The 21,563-nt window shown below is 44.0% G+C and overlaps 1 protein-coding gene across 3 annotated transcripts in view; it reads left to right on the plus strand.

The window, feature by feature from the left end:
• The window catches only part of RRAGC (Ras related GTP binding C), a 136,869-nt gene that overhangs the window by 50,236 nt on the left and 65,070 nt on the right, over window positions 1-21,563 (plus strand). For all 3 annotated transcript variants that reach the window (XM_086956432.1, XM_086956433.1, XM_086956431.1), the window contains 2 exons: window positions 2,402-2,516; window positions 18,881-19,023. In XM_086956432.1, coding sequence (XP_086812558.1) covers window positions 2,402-2,516; window positions 18,881-19,023 — 258 coding nt within the window. The remainder of the gene's footprint in view (window positions 1-2,401; window positions 2,517-18,880; window positions 19,024-21,563) is intronic.

Here is a 21,563-nt window from a genome sequence, read left to right on the forward strand (position 1 = left end):
CAAGTAAGATTGTGTGAGGAGTAGAAGAGCTCACAGAGTAAAATGCTGAGGAGTGCATAGGGAAACGGGTGAGGTGCCAGTATATTAGGCGCAAGCAGGGTGCATTGGAGCTTGAGGCCTTCATGAAATATGCCTGTGACAAACATTGCGGAAGTCAAGTAATTACTAATTGTACACAGGTCGTCCATAAAGTTAACACAGTACCATAGAAGCACCAGTTAGACACTTTAACTTCAATTTATCTCTGTGTTCAAACAGAATTGGTTAATTTTCAGATTTTCTCCAGATATTGTAGTCCAATGAAACAGCCGTGGCAAAGGAGCAATAACTAAACAGTGTATTTTTATATCTGGGTCCTGCGAAGAGGATCCAACCATCAACTCATCATAGTCAGATCTGCAATAATACAGCATGCATATAGTTCTATTCTGCACATAGTTCCATTCTGACAAAGAACTCTGAGCACGGGTCCAGTATGAAGACTGGACTGCTGATCCTCCTGAATATCACAGTAACTTGTTGAGCATGCACTCTGTTACTAAACTCTGCTGCCTGATGGCTATACTTCTCTGCCCCTACTAATTCTTGCTTTCTCCCTCTTGCACAGCCACAATAATACAAAAACAATGATCTGCAAGGTAAATTAGAAGCATAGCTGTGTGGAAAAGGGAAAGGTATCTGCCTAAACATGATCAGCATATGCTAGCAAAAAGAAGCCAATAATTAAACACACTAGTGGGCAGCTATCATGACTAGATACCATTCACTTGTACCATTGTTTTAAAGGTTAAATATGACTACCACATTTAGAAGTCATCTGCGAGCCACCCTGAGGCAATAATATAATGATATGATATGTACAATACCATTCTAAGATGGCCACTCAGAAAACCTCTCAACGGGTTGCCATCTTAGAATGGTCGTATGCTTTGTATTGTTGTACAGATCCAAGAAGGCCAACCTGTTGCTTGTAAAGCAGATAACTAGGTTGGAAAAGTAAAACGATACACTCTGGACAGTACCCTGTCAAGATGGCCACCTGGTTTAGAAATCTTTACCATGGGGGATATGGTGCACCGAATATGAAAGTAGCATCAAGCAAGTGGAGCAGTAACTGGGGAGCTGTATATGCTATAAAATTAAAAACAATAAAATGAAAATGAGAAACAACCAGGATATATACAAGGAGAAAAATAGAAAACGTAAGTCCTTGCCCACCAACCCTAGCAGTGATCCATATTCATTTTCAAGTGGATGTGCACATGCGATCAGACAAAGTGAGTTTCTCCGATGCAAATTGGGCTAGAGACTGAAGTAGATGGACCTATTCCTCTATGTAAAGTCCTCTCTACCCAGTGTATGTGTGAGAGGAAAACCAACACACACCATAACCTTTGCCTGTTATTGTAATCTTTAAGCTTCCATGTAACAGAATACCTATTGACAGCCTTTAACACAATGTATTAACAATCCACCATTAAAGGCCTCTTGACCGTACGATATATTTGTCACGATAGTGATTCAGGCCTACTGCCTTTGTTGTAACATTTCATAATAAAGCGATCAGACATATTGCATGTGTCAATACTTTTCCTGTGGATTAATAAGGTATATAGCCTTTTGTAGTTGGCTTGGCACTATTACAAACTCAGGCATACTATGTTTAACGTCGGCTTTCCTCCAAGGCAGTGTTTTTATATGGTGTTCTAAAATTCCACAATTGCAGTCGGCAAAACAACATATAACCCATCCTTAGAATGCCTAACGAGTATTCTCAAAGTGCAGATTTTTTACTAAATTGGCTTCAATGTATGTCTTTTCCAGTACATAAGTTGGACCTATTGCCTTTGCCATAACTTTTAATAATAAACCGTTCAGATTTATGGCTTCCCACAATAGAAAACCTATTAAGCATGTATCCTTTATTATTGGCTTGTTGCTATAAGCACCCTTCTTCTTTATTGAACCTAAGCTTTCCCATATTTCAAAACACAGTGTTAGTTTTTCAGTGGTGGCACACATCTTTTGCCAATTGAAAGCTTGCAGAAGGAAGCTCAACGCATTGGTGACTCCTAAGCACCTGTCTTAGTACAGCTTCTTAAATCTGTGTTTTTCCATATCACAGAAGGTATGGCAACCACTTTGCTGTGAAGCCAATCCTGAAAATGTGAGCATTTCATTTCACTTCATACTTAAGGTAACGTGGTAGATAATGTCATAGCGGCATGCATAGGGCACTTCCTTGGATAGCGGAGGTTCTGTTTAAAAAGGATTGTTGCTGGGCTGGTATCCTTAAAGTAGCAAACGGTTGATTTGAATAGTAGCCTGATGTTGCACATCCATCCGTTGCTTGCACTGTTGGATAACATTTTCGTTTTTTAAAGTACCTTCTTTCTTCCAGCTTTTATCTGACAAGCATATACGACCACTCCATATTTGAAGCATTCAGTAAAGTGGTGCAGAAGCTCATTTCTCAACTACCAACATTGGAAAACCTGCTGAATATTTTTATTTCGGTAAGTGAATCTTTAGGATGCGATTTTTCCATGGTAGTTTAATTAGTACTGAAAGTTTACATAAGAAAGGTGACAATGGTTTGTGTGAGCTTGTTACTATTGTTTTCCCCTGTTCCCTATGGCGGCAAGAAAGTTTTGAGCCCGGAGATGTTCCTTGCTCAGCCCCTCTACTCTTCTCTCCTTCAGCTTCTTTTGCTTTTCCTCAGGGTACTGGGATTTGCAAAAGGTGCAATTTAGCAAGGACAGTTAAGATTAAAAGTCTCTATTAGCCATCACAAACATTTCTGTTAAAGCTTTAGATTTACCTATTTTTTTTCCTTTCAATTATTTTTCAGCAGGATTATGTAAACTGTTCTTCTAATGGATATTGTCTGATTCAGATTGTTTTCTTGGGCTCACCTCCCAGCCCCAGACTATATTTGGTACTTTATTCTAGCAATTTGGGACCACTGGCCTGAAATGGTTCTGTTTGGAGTCTCATTGGGGTCTTGCAATGATCCTTTCCACAGTGTCACCCATTTCTGATAGACTTAACTGGCAGAGAATCAGGAACCAGTGCCAAAGAGATTTCTTTTCAATTTTAACAATTTTATTTTGTTTTTCTAATCAAATTGTTGTGTGTTGTTGCACAAGTCTTTGGGCTTCAGGCCCTGCTCTGCTGGCTGCCGACATATGTCTGTATGTTACACCCATCCTTCTTGCATATGCTTCCTTGTGAAAGGACAAGATGTGCCATCATGGAGCCTCTGCATTCCCTAGTGCTAGAAAGAGAGTGTACCTATTACTTTTCTTTTGTTCCAGTATCTCTTTATCGATGTTCGTACAAAAACCCACCAATGCAATACAAATTACAAGAGTATTCACCCACAGTGAACGTCCAGGCACAGTCAATAAAATGAAGTTTTGCAGTGTGAATCTTTCTGGATTCACTATGCTGTGCATGTTCCGCAATCTGGTGGTTGGGTCCGGAATCGTAGTCTTTTTTTCTCTTTTTTTTTTTTTTTTTTGTAGCCCAGGTGGGCGTCGACGTCCCACCATTTGGTGTACCTTCGGTGACGTCGGCATGCTTCCAGCGGAAGCTACCACCCTTCGGCGCCATCTTCATATTCTTTTTTTCGCCGTTGGGTCTGTATCGTTGCGTGAAGCTCTAGAAATTTTGGAGGGAAAAAGGAAGAAATACAACTACTATTCGACGGTAAAGACAGGAAAAGATTGGGAGAAGAAGACAATCAGAGAGGAGACGACGAAGAAAGAGAAGAACATCGAGATCTTCGACGTCCTTGGAGCAATGCGCACATAGGGGGCCCCCTGAGCGCAGGGATGTACAAGACTCCCTTTAAGTTCTGCAAAAACTGCCACCACAAGTTTGCGCAGAAGGACCAGCACCCGGTCTGCAACCTCTGCCTGCCTATCGACCACGAGAGCAGAGATCGCAAAGCCTGCTCCGTCTTCAAGCCGAAGACAAGACACTCCGAGTTCGAGAGAAGCAGAGGATAGCTCACCACACGATGCAGGGCAAGGGCCAGGCCCGACGCTTTACGAACTGGGCCTTTCCACCGACGACTAGGACAACATCGCTGAAGGTCCAGATGACTTCACGGTCGCAGAGACCGATAAGAAAACGCCTGACAAGGTAGAAGAGTCTACGGCCCCCGAAAACTCCCACAGGGTCTCGAAAGCCAGAGGCAGACTCTCGAAAGGCAGAGTCCAAAGCCTCGAAAGGAGCACCGGCGCCGAAAACTTCGACGGCCGAAGCTGCATCCTCCGAAAAAGAGCCCAGCGGATCCTTCAAGAAGGACTCCCGGAGGCTGAAGACCGGCGAAAAGGTCGTCTAAGCAAGCCCCCGAAAAAGGGTCTTCGACTCCGAAGGAAAAGAAGCTGAAGAAGGCTTCACCGCCGCCGAAGAGAGCAGCCGAAACGCTCGATGACGACCAGGCCGCGGAGATGCTGAGAAAGAAAAGAAGGCTCGAGGCCGAAATGGAGAACATCCTCCAGAGAAAAAGACTTCGACGAAAGAATGAGGTTACAAGATCCCCTCGAGGCCGGCAACGTCCGTCGCTGAGGTGCAAGAGCACGAGGAGTTCGACGTCAAAGAACCGCCGAAAACTCGAGCTCTCGGAGCACGAGGAGGAAGAGGACCTCTATTATACAGAAGGTGATTACGGGGATCAGCAGTCAAGCTACGGCTCAGGTTCCTCGACAGCCCAAGACCAGGATTGGCAGGACATCGAGGCCGAAAACCCGGAGGAGGCTGTGGAGACATACCCTTCGAGGCCTTCGCCACCGGATGACATCGGGGCATACAACGAGGTCGTCAGGAAGGCAGCAGCTTCTTATGGGGTTAAGCTAGAGGAGGAGAAGCCAAAAGCAGATTTCCTGCTGGAAACATTGCTCCCCACACAGACAAGAAGCCAATTCCTGCCCATGCTGAAAAGTATCACAGACCAGGGGAAGGAAGCCTTCAAGGACCCGGCAACATGCAGATCAGCAACGCCGAGGACGGAAAAGAAATACAAATTCTCCTCCCAGGACCCTGCTTACATCAAGGGGTCCGTCACAGCAGATTCAATAATCGCTGAGACGGCAAGAAGGGCCAACGTCCCAACAACATCTGGGCCTCCACCTGACAAGGAAAGCAGGAGGATTGACCAAACGGGCAGGAAAATAGAGAGAAACGCTGCAACGCACTGGCTGATGGCGAACTCAAACGCCCTCCTGAACAGGCATCAATACCAACATTGGGATGAGATGGGGCAATTGCTCAAGCACCTCCCGGAGCAATACCGTGAGTGGGCATCACACCTTGTGAAAGAGGGGAAACGCATTGCTAACTCGTGCCTGAAAACAGCCTTGGATGGGGCTGAAACATCCAGCAGACTGATGGCTATAGGCATCGCAGAGAGAAGGCAAGCCTGGCTCAGGATCTCAGGCTTCAAAGCTGAGGTTCAGAACAACATCCTGAACACACCCTTCAATGGCGAAACACTGTTCGGAGCCCCAGTTGATGAGAAACTCGCACAACTAAAGGACAACGAGACGGCAAGGTTTATGGGGGCCCTGCAATTCAGGGGGATGAGAAGGGGCACTCCTACGCGGAGGCCGAACGGCAGAGGTGGAAACCAGGGAGGAGATTCACACCAGGCTTTCCACCAGGGACAACAGAGTGACAACCATGGTCACCAGGGCCAGCAGAGGCAAAACTGGAACTACCAGAGCTGGGGCCAGTCCTTTTGATCAAGAGGAAACGGACGAGGACAGAGAAGGAGAGGCGGTGAAGAACCCCCCTTTAAGTGACTGCACTTGAGAAAAGGTGCTCACCCACTCGAACCCTCCGGGGGAAGAGCACGGAAAAACAAGGAGGAGAGGGCTACACAGACAAGACACAAAAGAACACGTAACTCCAGTAGGAGGCAGACTAAGATTTTTCCTCCAGGAGTGGAGAAAAATCACCACAGACAAGTGGATACTGAACATCATGCAGTTCGGATACTGCATAGAGCTGCTAAAGAATCCACCAAACAGAAAGCCAAAGAGAAGAGAGCACTCTGGAACAGAGCTGCGACTGCTCCAAAAGGAAGCTCAAGAACTCTTCCTCAAAGAGGCCATCGAAAAGGTCCCTTTCATAGAACGGAACAGGGGAGTGTACTCAAACTACTTCCTGGTACCAAAAGTGGACGAAAGCCTAAGACCCATCCTGGACCTACGGTTCCTAAACAAATATGTAAGGACCCAAAAATTCAAGATGACGTCCCTACAAGAGGTCATCCCACAGATAAAGGGCGGGGACTTCTTGTCCACCATAGACCTCAAGGATGCGTACCTGCACATCCCCATGAACAGGCAGCACAAGCACATGCTAAGATTCACAGTGAACAACGATCATTACCAATTCACAACCCTGGCTTTCGGTCTGAAATCTGCACCAAGGGTGTTTACCAAATGCCTGGCGGCAGTGGCATTTGCGAAGGGAGGGGATACACGTGTACCCCTACCTCGACGACTGGCTCGTAAAGGCAAGCTCTTACAGGACATGCAAAGATCACGCACAGCAGGTCACGAGCACGCTAACAGGCCTGGGATTCTCCATACACTGGGGAAAATGCTCAATGGAACCGGAGAAGGTGAAGATCTTCTTGGGTGCTCAAATCGACACCGTCCAATGCAGGGTGTCACCCAGCGAAAAGAGAACACTCAGCCTACTGAGGGAGAAACTTCACTACCAGAAGGAGCGAGCTCTGACAGTGAGGACAGTGAGCAAGATCTTGGGGATGATGGCGTCATGCATACACCTGGTCCCCGATGTACGCCTACAGATGAGACCGCTCCAAGAGTGGCTCCAACAGCAATGGTCACAAGCTACAGGAAGTTGGGAGTATCTAGTGGTTGTGACGCACAGGGTGCAGGAAGAAATTAGGTGGTGAAGCAAGGAAAGGATAACAGTAGGGAAACCTCTAACACCACCGGACCCAACAGTGACCATCACCACAGACTCATCCCAGAAGGGATGGGGCGCACACATGAACAAGCTCAGAGTGAGGGGCCTGTGGAGCCCTACAGATGCGGTCAGACACATCAATTACCTGGATCTGAAAACAGTGTTGCTAGCACTCAAGGCCTTCCAGAAACACCTGTACAGCCAGAAGGTGCTGATACAAACAGACAACACCACAACAATGTTTTACATAAACAAACAGGGGGGAACTCAATCATTCCCTCTGTCAAGCTTGGCACAGGAAATCTGGAGATGGGCAATACCACTCAAAATAGACCTGCTAGCCATACACCTGCCAGGGAAGGACAATGTAGAAGAGGATTGGCTCAGCAGGCAGACTTCAGCATCCCACGAGTGGGAACTCAATATACAGGAAACAGAGAGACTATTCAGGAGGTAGGGCACTCCGACAATAGACCTATTTGCAACACGCCGGAATTGAAAATGCCAATACTTTGCATCCAGGCAACCAGAAGCACTATCTCAGGGGAACGCCCTATGGATAAGCTGGTCAAAGACATTTGCCTACGCTTTTCCCCCGATACCACTGATCCCCAGGGTTCTCAACAAATGCATGACCAGCAACATGACGCTGATCCTGGTGGCACCACAATGGGCCAGGCAGACCTGGTACTCCCAGATAATGGAGATGGCGCAGGGGCCCCCCCACAAGTTCTCAAAAAGAAGAGACCTACTCTCTATGAAAAACGGAGAAGTTCTACACCCAGAGCCGGAGAGCCTCAACCTCTCAGCCTGGCTCCTGAGGACTTAGAGTTCGCACATCTAAAACTACCAGAGAGCACCCTGCGGGTGCTGCGAGAGGCAAGAAGGCCCAGCACACGAAAATGCTATGGGGAAAAATGGAAAAGATTCACTCAGTTATGTTGCAAGAAAAAACTCCACAGAAAACTGACCATGGAATCTACGGTGCTAAGGTACTTCACGCACCTAATAAAGGCTAAGCTAAGCTCATCCTCGCTAAGGGTACACCTGACAGCGATTGTGGCATACACAAGAGGAGAAACGGGGAGAAGCTTCTCCGCATCTCAAGTCGTAAAAATATTCCTGGAAGGGGCTAAAAGAATAGCGCCACCAAAAAGAATGCCGCTGCCGGCTTGCAACCTGAATGTAGTACTGACAGATCTCATGAAAGCACCTTTCGAACCTATCCACAAAGCATCACTGCAAATGCTGACTATGAAAACAGCCTTTCTGGTAGCAATCACATCGCTACGGAGAGTGAGCGAACTGCAGGCTCCAACACTACAGGAACCCTACATCCAGATACACAGTGACAGGGTCGTAATGAGAACGGACCCGAACTTCATGCCGAAGGTGGTGTCAAGGTTCCACATGAATCAAAGTATTCAGATCCCTAGCTTCTTCCAAAACCCCACTACAAACGCTGAGAGAGCACTCCACACTCTAGACGCAAGAAGGGCAGTGATGCACTACATTGAAAGGACACAGGAAGACAAAACAGTTCTTCATATCCTTCGCAAACAGTTACATGGGTAAACCAGTGATAAAAAACACCATAGCTCGATGGATCGCACAGACAATACAATTCTGCTACAAACAAGTGGGCCAGGAGCTAACAGGAGGGGCACAGGCCCACTCGACCAGGAAGAAAGGAGCAACAATTGCCTTTCTGGCCAACACACCAATTCAGGACATATGCCTGGCGGCAACATGGGCTTCAGTGCACATGTTCACTAAGCACTATTGCGTGGATGTACAAATGAAGAAGGAAGCACAAGTAGGACAAAAAGTGCTTCAACATATTTTCAACAACCAACGCTCATCTTCCACCCAACCGCCACAAAAGTAACAAAACCGTTACAAAATCTATGCACAGCATAGTGAATCCAGAAAGATTCACGCTGCAAAACGAATAGGTTCTTACCTGTCGGTGTAGTTTTGCAGCTTGAAGATCTTTCTGGATTCACTAGCGAACCCACCCGCCTCTGCCAGAAAACGCATAGAAAAGGAATGAAAGTTGAAGCCTACAAGAAATGTAAAAAAAAAAAAAAAAGTTGACGTTTAAAAAAGGATTAACGAACTTAGCCATGGATTCACTACAAACACAAAAGAGAAAAAGAGACAGAAAAAAGAATCCGAAGATGGCACCCAAGGGTGGTAGCTTCCGCCGGAAGCATGCCGACGTCACCGAAGGTACACCAAATGGTGGGACGTCAACTCCCACCTGGGCTACAAAAAAAAAAGAGAAAAAAGACTACGATTCCGGACCCAACCACCAGATTGCGGAATATGCACAGCATAGTGAATCCAGAAAGATCTTCAAGCTGCAAAACTACACCGACAGGTAAGAAACTATTCGTTTCTGTAACCATCCCGTAACTAGGGGATCATAACTTTTAGACTGGGCATAAAGTTCCTGCTGCAATGTTAAATCCAGTTCCAGTCCACAGGGTCTGCCTATCGCTCCACACCGAACTTAACTCAGACAATTGTCCCATATCACTGGCAAAAACATGTGCTAGCGTTCTCCCCATGGCCAACCTGCCAAGTCTACAGCGACTGGATCTAGTATGCTTCCACCACTTCTGTATGTGAGACTGTGTCAGTTGCCCTGCCCCGACTGTGTCAGTTGCCCTGCCCCAGACAAGGACTTAGTTTGGTACAAGTTTCACCCCACCCTGCTTCATGGCGGTTTCTCATCTGTTTTGGATTTAAGTGCTCTCAAAAAAGCATCCCATGTGTCTGCTGGAGGACCTTTAAGGCATCCGTCTCCACTGTCCCCCATTTAAGGAGATCCTTTACAATCAATGGTGACTTTGTACTTCCAGACCATAGCAATATTCAGTTTAATCAGAGTGTACACCAAGGCAATGAATGCGCCGCATGTTAATCTGTTTTGTGCTTGGTAGAAGTTCTAAGGTGCTTTTTCCGGTGATGGCGTGTGTAAGCTCGGCCATAGCCCCCCACCACTTCCTCCCTGTAGCCTACTATTTCCGGGTATGGCCAAACTAAATGTTGGAAAACTGCTGTATGTGAGGGACATCTAGGGCAATTCAGCACCATTCTAGGAAACATGCGGTGCAGCCACACCCGGGTGACTTACTTCTGATGAAAGTAATTTAACTGTCTAAGCTTGAGACTCGGGTTATGAGACACTGTGCTCATGTACCTCATTGCTCCTTCCCACTGCTGGACGGTAAATTGCTGCCTAACTTGACCACCCATTTACACCATAGGCCAGGCCTTCAGCAAGGCTGGTGCCCAGCAACCCATTGTATTACTGACGTAACGTACGGGTACACCCACCATGTGTCAGAAACAGTCACAACAGCTCTGGGGGCGCCTACAGTGCACTGTAATTCAGGAAGTGCCACGGGCTGGCTCAGTATTTCTCAGTCACCTCTGGGAGTGTTTTGCAGTATATTATGTTAAAACTTATCCCTCACTGTGGACAGCCCACTATCAGTTCGATGCCTTGTGCTTTGAAGTAAAAAGCAACTCTTGATGGAACAGAACATTTATTGACATCTTGGGTGAGATGGACGTGCTGAAGCCGTCCTCTGCACCAGTGCTGAGGGCTACTCAAACATATCCTGGCACCCGAGGCAGGAAAACGTGATGGTGCGAGCACCAGGGGGATTTCCTTTCATTTATATCAGCCTCAGGAGCTGGGGGCTGATATAGCACCCAAGGCTGTTTTTTCCCTCTGAAACGACGACCCACGCGCAGACTTAATTTCAGTGAAAGTGAAATGAGACGATCAACTCATTTCACTTTCACTGCATCGGTGCTCAGGGGCCTATCAGCCTACCAAGCACTGATGAGGTATAGTTTGAAAGGGGATCCCTTCTTGTGGATCGCTGCAGGAGTGCAATCCACAAGCAGGAATCCACCCACTAGACACCAGGGACTATTAAAAATAAATAAATAAATAAATAACATTGTGTAGGTAGGTGGGGGGGGGGGGGCGGCTGGGGGTTATAAGCGGCACCCTGCACTGTGTTAGTGCTCCACTCCAGGACCACCAATCTGTTCCCACCCAACCCCACCCAGGGGCAAATTGGATGTTTTTACCATCAGTCTGACCCGAGTTGACCAAGGGGTAGGGCAGAAAGCCCATTAGACCACAAGGCAGACTATTTAGAGAGGGGAGTGCCCCCCCCCCCCCAAGCCCAAACGTCTTTCTGTCCCCCTGGGGGCAAATTGGAGTTTGTTGCCTCAAATCTGTCCTGGTTTGGGGCTGGGGGTCAAGAAGCCCACTAGACATTTGGCCCAACCCCGCCACTCAACCGACCTGGAACAGTCTTTCTGTTCTCCTGGGGTCAGATAAGAGGTCTTTCATTGCAACCTGCCCCTGTGGGAGGGGCCTGACCATCCACCCACACATTGGACCTAGCCTCCACCATACAGCGGTCATTCTTCTTCACCTCCTCCCCCCCCCCCCCCCCCCGCCCCCCACCCAGGAACTAAACCATCCCAATCTCTTTGGCAAGAAGGGTATTTTGTTATTGTTTAATACTTTTTTGTCTTTTATACATATGGGTAGCAGAGTTGGACCAAGTCCCAATATTGTCCTACTTGTGTTCTGAATTGGCTGCTCTTTTCGGGCTCTGGTCAGCTGCCACCAAGTTGATGTGCCTTGTGTGGATCTCATGACCTTTTCTTACACCGAATGCCCTGCAGATATCAAACTTTGACTAAACGTGCACATTTTCCTTGCATTTCTGTGATGTTAACTTCCAGAATCCTCAGGGATCCTCAAACGTTCTACCACCCTGACTTGCCCTGATAAAACGGTTACCCCACTTGTGTGGCTGGTCCTAACGTCCGTGATACTAAAGTGCCCAAATCGCAATGTGGAGAACTCGCCAATAGATGTAGCTCCAGTGTTGACATCCGGGAGAGTCCAGGGTGCTTTGTTCTGGGTGGATCCCACAACATTTCTTTACCCACAATGCCCTGCAAACCTCAAATCTTGCCTACAATTACACATTTTCATTTTCCTTGCATTCATACCACCCAGCATTCCTCCATTTGTCCCCCACTTCTGTGTCCTAGTGTACCCGACAGGCACAAATCAAACAAGGGTCAGTGAGAGTCGCTCTGCGAGACTCCTATTGACCTTGGTTTGATGCTTGGGGTAATAGCAGGAGGTAGGAAATATGTGGCTCCCTGCCGATTCCAGAACTTTTCATCGCAGAAATGTGAGGATTTTTTTTTTTCTAGTCAAAGTTTGAGATTTGCAAGGGCTTTTAGGTAAGACAATCTTTTGAGAGCCACATAAGTGATCCCACCCTGTTTTTTCCCAGGTGTCTAGTTTTCAAAAATGTACAGGCTTACTAGGTTTCCCAAAGTAAATGCTGAGCTAGGGCCTAAAATCTTCAACTAGCCACACTCCAAAAATGGGTCCGTTTTCAGTGGAAACATGTGATGTGTCCATGTTGCATTTTGCGGCCTTTCTTGTTTCAGGCACTAGACCTACCGACTTAACTGTGGTACCACTTTTATCAGGAGACTTGGTGTAATGCTGGGTGATAGGAAATGTGTAGCTTCCCGCAGATTCCAGAAGTTGTCCTTGCAGAAATATGAGGAAAATGTTTTTCTGTGTCAAAGTTTGAGGTATGCAAAGCGGCCTCGGTAAGAAAACGTGCTGGGAGCCACACAAGTCACCCCCCCATGATTCCTGTATGTGTCTATAATTCCCTAGTTGCCTAATGACCTAGGGCCCAAAATTCACAGCAACTAACATTGAAAAAAGGGCCAGTTTTCAGTGGAAAAAATGTAATGTTTCCATGTTGTTTTTTTATTTGGAGACATGGGAATACAGAATAGTAGAACATTTACAATCAAATGTATTTTTCTGCATTTGTGCCTTCCTAATGTGAGGCAGTGTGTTAGAAAGAAGACATTTTGATGCCCTCTGAATCACATGGGTACCCACGCATTCCGAGATGTGCTAATAACCAGTGCTCATAACCTCTATCTGGTGTCTATTTCAGAAATAGAAAGGTTTCCTTGATAATTTTTCACTCGTTCTATTTTATCATATAAATTGCTTTGTACCCAGTACAAAATGAAAAAAGTTGTACGGTTCAGCTCAGTTGGCTCTAGGTACAATGGGTTCTTGGAGAACTACAAACCTTATATATCCCCACAACCAGAAGGATCTAGCAGACCTAATGGTGTATAGCTTTTGTAAATGGACCATTGTGACAAGAAGTTACAAATTAACATTTTTGTCAGAAATTGCCTTTTTTGGTATTCACTTCCAATATTTTTTTATTCCAACAGTTAGTTTCTTTGGAAAAAACCTTGCGGGATCTACACCACCTTCCTGAATTTTGAATTGACTAATTTTCTGAAATATATAGCTTTCCCAGATCACCTATGGGGTTTACCCTGGGATCCATCACAAATTGGAAGTGGGTTAAAAGCACAAAAATTTGGAAAAACTTGCTATTTCTATGAAAAATGCCAAAACTAGTGTAAAAAAGTTTTGATTCAGCTCTGCATGTTCATGTTAGCTGGGAAAATCATGACTTAAGCACAGCAAACATTTTGTTGATGCCATATTTAGGATAAAAACCGGAAGTTTTTTTGTGGAGCACTTTTTTCCTGTTTTTCCACACAAATCCAACATTTTGCTATATTTTGACTATTTTCATAGTCCCCTTCAGAGGAATCCACAAAACCTAGGTATCCTTGGATATCCCAGGGGTGATGGGGAAAAAAAGTGTGCAAATTTGGCGTGGATACCTTATGTGAAAACAAATTATGGAGGTCGAAGCGCAAACTTCCCTAAATAACCAAAAAAGGGCTAAGCAGTCTTGTGAGAATATTTCTTGACCCTCGTGTTGCTAGAACTTGACACAAGCTAGGGATTATTTTGCCACAAAAAAGTATCGGAGATGCCAGCTGTTATGTTTTTTGCAGTTTTCTCTATTTTTGACATTTGTCTTTCTCAAAGTTTCCTCAAAGTTGGATGTTTGGCAGCAGTGATGTCGGAGGTGGAGGTTCCGTTAGACGCTAAATGGCTCCTTCTGAGGATTAAGGGAAAAAAAGACTGTCCCAGATATGCCGGTCTATGACTGGCCCTTGCGGCAGGGATTGCCAAAAAGAAAATTTCATGGAAATGGGAGCGCCACAGCCACTGACTTTGAATGAATAGGAAAAAGACCTAGATTGGTGTCAGCGAGCCGAGGAAACAGTATACAAAAGCAGGGGGTGTGTTAGGAAGTGGGAAAAGATATGGGCATCCTGGCGCAAATACTGAATGTCGATTGGGGGGGGGGGGTCCCGAACAGATGCAATGATGCGATCCAGCAGGGAAGCGGGGCAGGGGCCTCTAGGCACGCCATCACCCAAGACCAGAGAGAAAGGGTTGTGCGGATTCAGTCCTTCGTCGACCTCCCATGAAACAAGGGGCTCCATATTGGTTCCAAGGGACAACAAAAAAATTACTCCTGTTACTGATGTACATACACATGCGTTTTTCTTTTTGTATTGTGTGGTCTTCTGAGCAACGTCAATAAAAAGAGTTAGAAAAAAAATAAGTTTGACGTTTGACTGCCCTGCTCCTTTCCATCTGCCTTCTTATGGAAAAGATGTGTCTTGAGAGGCAAAGCATACATTATCCCCGTTGCTTTATGTTCGGCTCGGTTGTGGACCTCTTCCTTCTGAGTTGCTCTCCATGACCACTTCACCTGAGGGGCGGTCCTTTGACACAGGGTGATGATCGGGTGTTTTACTCAAACAGCAGAACCCTAAATATTAATTCTTGGTGCTTGAGAGGCTAGCTTGATCATCATACCATATTCCTCCATAAGTACAGGTAGTCTTTCAGGCATGTTGTAGGCCCTCTGCAAGTGCTGTTACATGTCCTTTGACCTTTATAAGCTCGGACCTTTCTAATTTTTTATTTGATTAATTCTTTGCTGTAAAAGAACGTAACCTATGAATATTGAAAGGTGACTTTGCACACATTGTACTTTGCATCCGTACTGTCTAGCCTGGTTTGGTGTTTAAGCAGTCCATTATTGCTATGTTTTTTCTTAGAAGATTTATACAACAAATTCTATCTTAAATATTTTCTTATTCTCCTTCAGATCTGTACTTGAAATTAACATTCTTGATAGGACCTTCTTTGAAGACTATCCACTTTTGCCATCTGAAATTTCTGTCCTGGCGTGTAGGTTAAGTAGCATTCCCTTAATCTATAAGAGTATGTTACGTACCCTCTTCTCCTCCCTTCATTACTTTTTATGAAGACGTTGCTGTTTTGTTCAAAGGAGAGACAAAATCCAGAGTATCACAGGTTGCTATTTCCTTGATTTCTTTCCTCTGCCTCCTCTCTTTAAGGATATGGGGAGACAACATAACCTCTGCCATAGAAGGGGTCAATCTGTACATCCATGGAGCTTAATGCTTCAAGCAAGATGGCATTGTGTATGTTGCTTTCACTAGTATTCACTTGAGTTTTTGAGTTAAAAAGCAAAGTAATTATTGATGGAGCTCCCTTACTGTAAAGTTTTGTTAAAGCGGGTCAGGGAAGTCTCACCAGCAGTCTTTGGAGCCCATTCTACTATGGTCACAGCTTTAACTGGCCCTCCGGCAAGTTTCTCTGATTCAGTCAGTTCTAATACATGATCTTTTGTTCACCCTCCAATATTACTACCTTTTAAACAGAGAGCCTTGCTCTCATAATTTGGATTTTGGTGAACGATTCCTCAATTATTTTTCTTCGAGATAATGATTATCCTCAAACCTCCTCCTTCATGAGTTCTTTGTGCAGGGTTCAGGTAAAGAATCTGTCCAATCTATAAGGTGTTAGAAGAATTAGTTACGTACTTCGCTAGTGTCCTTTCTGATGGGAATCATGGCTTCCGTCTTTTAGATACAATTTGGTATTACTGGTTTTCTTAGTGCTTTACGTCCTTGCCCTCTTAAGGGGGCTTTGTGGAAAATGGATGGAACCGATTTAAATGGTCTGGGTGGTGTTCTTTGAGGGACAGTGCACCACTTTAGAGGTGCTAGGAAACGCATTGCTTGAAAAACATTCTGGATACATTTCAGCATTTGTAATAGGTTCAAGTAAGGGATGTACAGAAGCCATCATATCTATCAAAAACATTATTACTGATATTGAAGTAAGTAACTCTTCTTTTAAATTCCTTCTTTCTTTATGTAAGTACTTGCTTTCCTCTGTAAGCCGCCCCCTTCGCAAATACAGTGTTCTTAAGTAGTGCTGGCCCTATGCAGTGATGGCAAGCCATAAAGTGTTAGACTGAGCTCTGGCGCCATAGCACATACCCTGTTCTTAATAAATATGTTCATTTAAACAAGAGCAGCAAATCCCTTTATTACAGGACCGAACGAGCCGAAAGCTTTGACATTTTTATAGCTTTGTGCGGTTTTTTTTCTCCATTCAAATAAGGGAACGTCCACCGTAGTATGCTTTAACATTTTCTCTATGCCATGGTTACTAAATTAACTTTTGGCATGCCTCAACCTGTGACGATGGTTGACGTCCTTGAAGTAGTGCTGTTGAGGAGCATATGGGCCACTCTTATTCGGAGCTCCCTACTATGCACCAGACAACACAGTGATCAGAGCATGCAGCTTGTTCATAAATAATGCCATTTGTCATAGTTAAGGTTTTGAAAACTACTGCTAACAATTTAATCTGAAACTGCCACCATCTGTCTCCACTCGCAGGCCATCCAGTGTGGAATCAGTAACGACTTGTGCACTGTCACATTGTCTAAGTCTAGCTAGAGTGTCAAGCGGGTGAATGTGGTGATGGGACAGCTGGACCCAAATCTGCTATCCATTTGAAACTAACTAGGGTGGCAGAGGATTTTGACGCAGAGGTATATTGACTATTTCTTTTAAATTCTTTGGGTGTGACCTGTACACAGGTGCTCTTTAATGAAGCCTTCCAGGAGATTAGTAATAGGTGCTCTTAGCAGAAGCTTTTGAGTTTTGTTTTCTCTAGCTTATAATAAGATTAAATTAGTTTTCCAGGATCTCCAGGGGCTTGTACAATTATGGGAAAGGCTAACTTGCCAAATCCTTTTTAAAAAAAAAAAAAAAAAAAAAAATAATAATAATTTTTGGGGGTATTGTTTTATTGCCTCATAGCTATGTAGCTTCCATGTTGGCAAAGCAACTAAACGGCCCTTGTTTTTATTTATAACACCTTGTGCTGGCAATTTCTGTGGTACTACTATGAAATTCCTTCCTTGGACATGCATCTGAGGAGGCGATCCTACTGGACAAGGAAAGATTAAGTGCCTACCGCAGTGAGGGTTTCTTCTCAAGATTTTAACTGAGCCATCTCATCGCTCGACATTTGAGTGTCGAATGTTATGCTATACTGTACAAACTGACATAAATGGCGTCACCTCTTTCTGGGCCACTCTGCGTTCTTACTGTAAAAACAATCAAAAAACAAAATGTACCACGTTTCTTTCAAGGCGCTCCAGTTTCAGATTGTTTCTCTACACTTTTTCGAGTTCTGATCATTTTTTAATGTATAAACAGAACTTTTAAAGATATCGAAATCCAAATCTTACTAGTACTTGAAATACCATATACATACATACATACATACATACATACATACATACATACATACATACATACATACATACATACATACATACATACATAAATACATACAAGCTAGACTTGGGTGCATGTATGTTAACTTCTCTGGTGATGTTCAAGTAATAGAAAATGGAGTACAATGCAAGGCGCCTTATCTTCAATTTGATACAGTTACATGTTCTTCCAGCGTTTGTAGAAAAATTACTCTAGTTGAAAGAAATTGCAAGCAGCTCTTTTGTATAATTTTTCTTTTGGTTTGTGGTTACTTAGTGTCAACATTTGGTGAGGTCAAAAACTGTCTCCCAAAGTCTATAATACACATACTCATTCCTTTACACTCTTTGCCAACTGTCTATTGCGTATGTGTAAGCAGTATTATTTGTAGCATCTCTTTAGTGCTTTCTTGCCTGTTGTCAAGACCCCAGAGCACTTTCAGGCAATCTGGTGAGTAATTACTTAGTCTATCGTGCATGGATGGAAGAAGCATTTTAATAACTGCATATTGAGTTTTGGTGTTGTGATGCTAGGAGCATGCACTCCGGGCCTTGACTTAATAGAATTTATGCACACCTTACTCTTGTGATTGCATGCGAAGTGTGAGACCTTGGTATCACAAAGCGCACTTACAGGTTCAGTTGTGTCCAGCTTTTGGGAAAACCCTTGTCTTTTAGTTCTCTTTTGAAATCTTGATAATTGTTGATAGTCTTCATTCTAATTTGGCGTGTGTTTGTACCTAGGAAACGCTCCCGCTTAATTGAGGTTTTTGATGATAGCGCATTACTCTTCTTTATTTTAGTTTTCTGCCCATAGGTTCATTTTGAAAGCTTATTAACGCTTGCCGCAGACTGTTAGTGTTGGCATGGTTGTGTCATCCCAAGCTGCGTGATGTTGGGAATGCTTGAAATGGCAAGTGAAACGCTTGTAGTTTTTTTCTGGTGAAGTTGATGAATCATCACTGGGCTTCGGTTCATTTATGATATTTTAAATAAGTTGGTATTTCTGCACGGCCCTTCAGGATGTTTACCCTAGTGTTATAGGTCAAAATGAATGCAATGCACATATATCTTCTGAAAATCCTACCCAAGGCTGCCTTGAGTGCTATAGATTTGAGGCAAGCAAATTATAAACAAGTTATGATTTCGTGCAAAACAATCAATTATTTTGGACACTGTGTAAATTCCCTTAACTCAAACTGTTGTAGCTTGCATACACTAATTTCCTCTTGGCGAGAAATATGCATTTTAAATAAATATTTGACAGTTTGTCTCTCTTTTTTCTGCAGAATTCTGGCATTGAGAAGGCTTTCCTGTTCGATGTAGTCAGCAAAATTTATATTGCAACAGACAGCTCTCCTGTCGACATGCAATCCTACGAGCTGTGCTGTGATATGATTGATGTAGTAATTGATGTGTCCTGCATATATGGGTGAGTAACATAATTGGAAATGTGCACATCTTGACAATTCCTCCATATTCCTTTCACAAGTATACTTGTTTACCATCAAGGAAATCAATACGATTTGTTGAAATCCTAAAATAAGTACATCTACTCTACAACTTAATTCCCAAACGTTTCTTCCTAAGCCCCTCCTTTCATGATACTTTTTGTACGAGGTCTTATCCAGTCTTTAGTTTTGATTTTAATGGTGCATTGAGTCACATTTGTTTTAAATTTCTTGTCAAGTGGGCTCTTGGGAATAAGAACGGAATGCATTTTTCTTTGTTTCACTGGTTCATCCCTTTATTTTTTTCATGAATTTGGAAGCTATGAGTACGCTTCCCTCTAACATACGTAGGCCCAAGACTGGTGTGCCATCCTTCATGAAGCATGCTTTGCAATGCCGTGTTTCTTGTCTCAGGGGTGCCATGCAGTCGAGTAATCCGTTGCATATATTCAGGTAGTAATCCTTAGTACATAATTAGGCTCTCCTGTTTCCAGTGTATATTTGTTGTGATTCTTGATGTGTTTTTACAACTTCTTTAAATTGGTGGTTATTGCTGTTTACATTTTTTTTACCGTAACAAAATATAGAGATGTTGCTTTATCAGTACTTATAAAGAATTTTATTTTTTATTTCTTTATTGTTTATTCTATTGTCAATTCTTCCAACATTTATTTTACCCTTTCCTTGTATTGGCTCTTTCATTATTTCTCTCACCTCCCTGCCTATCTTGATTCTCAGCACTTAAACTTCTGGACCCAGCAGCTCAGTCCCACCCATCTGAAGGATGTGAATGTCTGAGATTTGTTGTACAAAAGGGGGTGGTGATGGACGGAGCATCCGAACCAATCAAACACTCTCACCCAGTTAACAGATCTGGGTTTAATCCATCACCGTTCTTTAGCCCACTCTGCCACCCCAGTTCAGACATGGCCATATGCAAATCAGTCTGACCCTGTGCCACATGGGAACAGTCCAGCCCGAACTGCCAAGCCATGCCTTCCCTGGACCGGAAACAAGCTTCCGAGGACCGGTTTCTGGCATTACAGACGTCTTCAGCCAGCTTGCTTGAATCCAGTGGCAAAGTGAGCAAGGGTCTCACGTCTGAGCATACATGGTTTTGTAAATCCAGGGCCGCGTCAAAATCCATGGGTGTTGCATGGGAACACCCACTGCAATGCCTATGAAACGCCTACTTGACAAAGTAAGACAATGCTGTGACTTGCGCTTCTTTGTCTTGCTCTATGTCTAGGAGGCCATTCAAAGCCATGCAGGGTGACCTTGTGTCACCTCATAGATGTGATTGAGACACTTGTGCTGCCGGAGGTTAAAAAACAAACTGACGCTCCAGCGGCGCAAGGCTCTCCTAAATCTGCCCCAAAATATTTGGTTAGTTTTTAAGGTTTTTACCATCAGGTAACTACATATAAAATAATGGGTAGCTTAAATGAAAAATAAATTTTAAGAAGTTGATACTCCGTGAGAAATGCACTGTAGTACATTAGGAAACCTCTATTAGTTAATGCATTGAAGAGGTCTGTGTGTAACCAGACAGCCACAGTATTAAATTTGGTTGCTGCAGTGGAGAATAGTGACTTGTGTATTTTTAGTGCTACTAGGTCACAGCCTGTGACAGAAAGCACTGTGAATGTGCAAGTCGTTATTTTATACTTGCATTACACACACAATAAGATAGACTGCTATAAACTGTGAAAATAGTTTAAGGATAAAATGAAGCTTCCAAAAAGGAGATTTTTGTAATCCCAGACCGTAAGTAATGCAATTTTTTTCTTGTTTTGCTTAACTGTCCCTTTAACGCCTCTTTAGTGGTGCTGAGCACTGTGTAAATGCAAATACGATTAAAAGCATGCACTTCACAGCCAAATTGTTAACTCTTCCTTCTACCACAAAAAAAACAAATCTTTGCCATCACAATGCTTGGAATGATTCAAGCAGCTAAAGCCAGACCGCTCCCAAGCACCCGTTGCAGATTAACTGACTCCTTTGCATTTCATTCAGACAAGCAGGCACCATGGCATGAAGGATTGTTTTACCTGTCTGCAGCACAGGAGACTCCATAAACTTCGGCTGAACCATTGAAGTGTCCCAGACAGTTGTCTTTTTTCCTTTTTACACGTTTTAGATTCCAGACAAAAGGCCTGGAAATGCGGAACTCCCTTCCCAGGACTCCACAGCCCCCTTGGGGGTCACACCCCACAGATTGAAGACCCCTGACATAGAGGTAGAGCTGAACTTGATTCGCTTTGACAGCACAGTGAAAGTGCAACATAATTCAGTGTGTGCTGGTTTCTGTCAGAAAGCATTTGCTCAGTTGTGGTTTTATTGTTATCATTTTACTGAAAAGCTAAAACCCTTTCTCATAATTAAAGGCATGCAGTTTTCATTGGCACATTAGTTCTTTTTGCTCCATTTTAAGGTATTTTTCAAACTACCTTCTATCTTTTTCTGAGAGAGGTCATTCTGGTTCAGTTCTCAGGCCCCAGATCCCAGCTACACAACTAAG

This window comes from Lissotriton vulgaris, chromosome 2_1 (assembly GCF_964263255.1).
Source record: "Lissotriton vulgaris chromosome 2_1, aLisVul1.2, whole genome shotgun sequence".
Classification (NCBI taxonomy): domain Eukaryota; kingdom Metazoa; phylum Chordata; class Amphibia; order Caudata; family Salamandridae; genus Lissotriton; species Lissotriton vulgaris.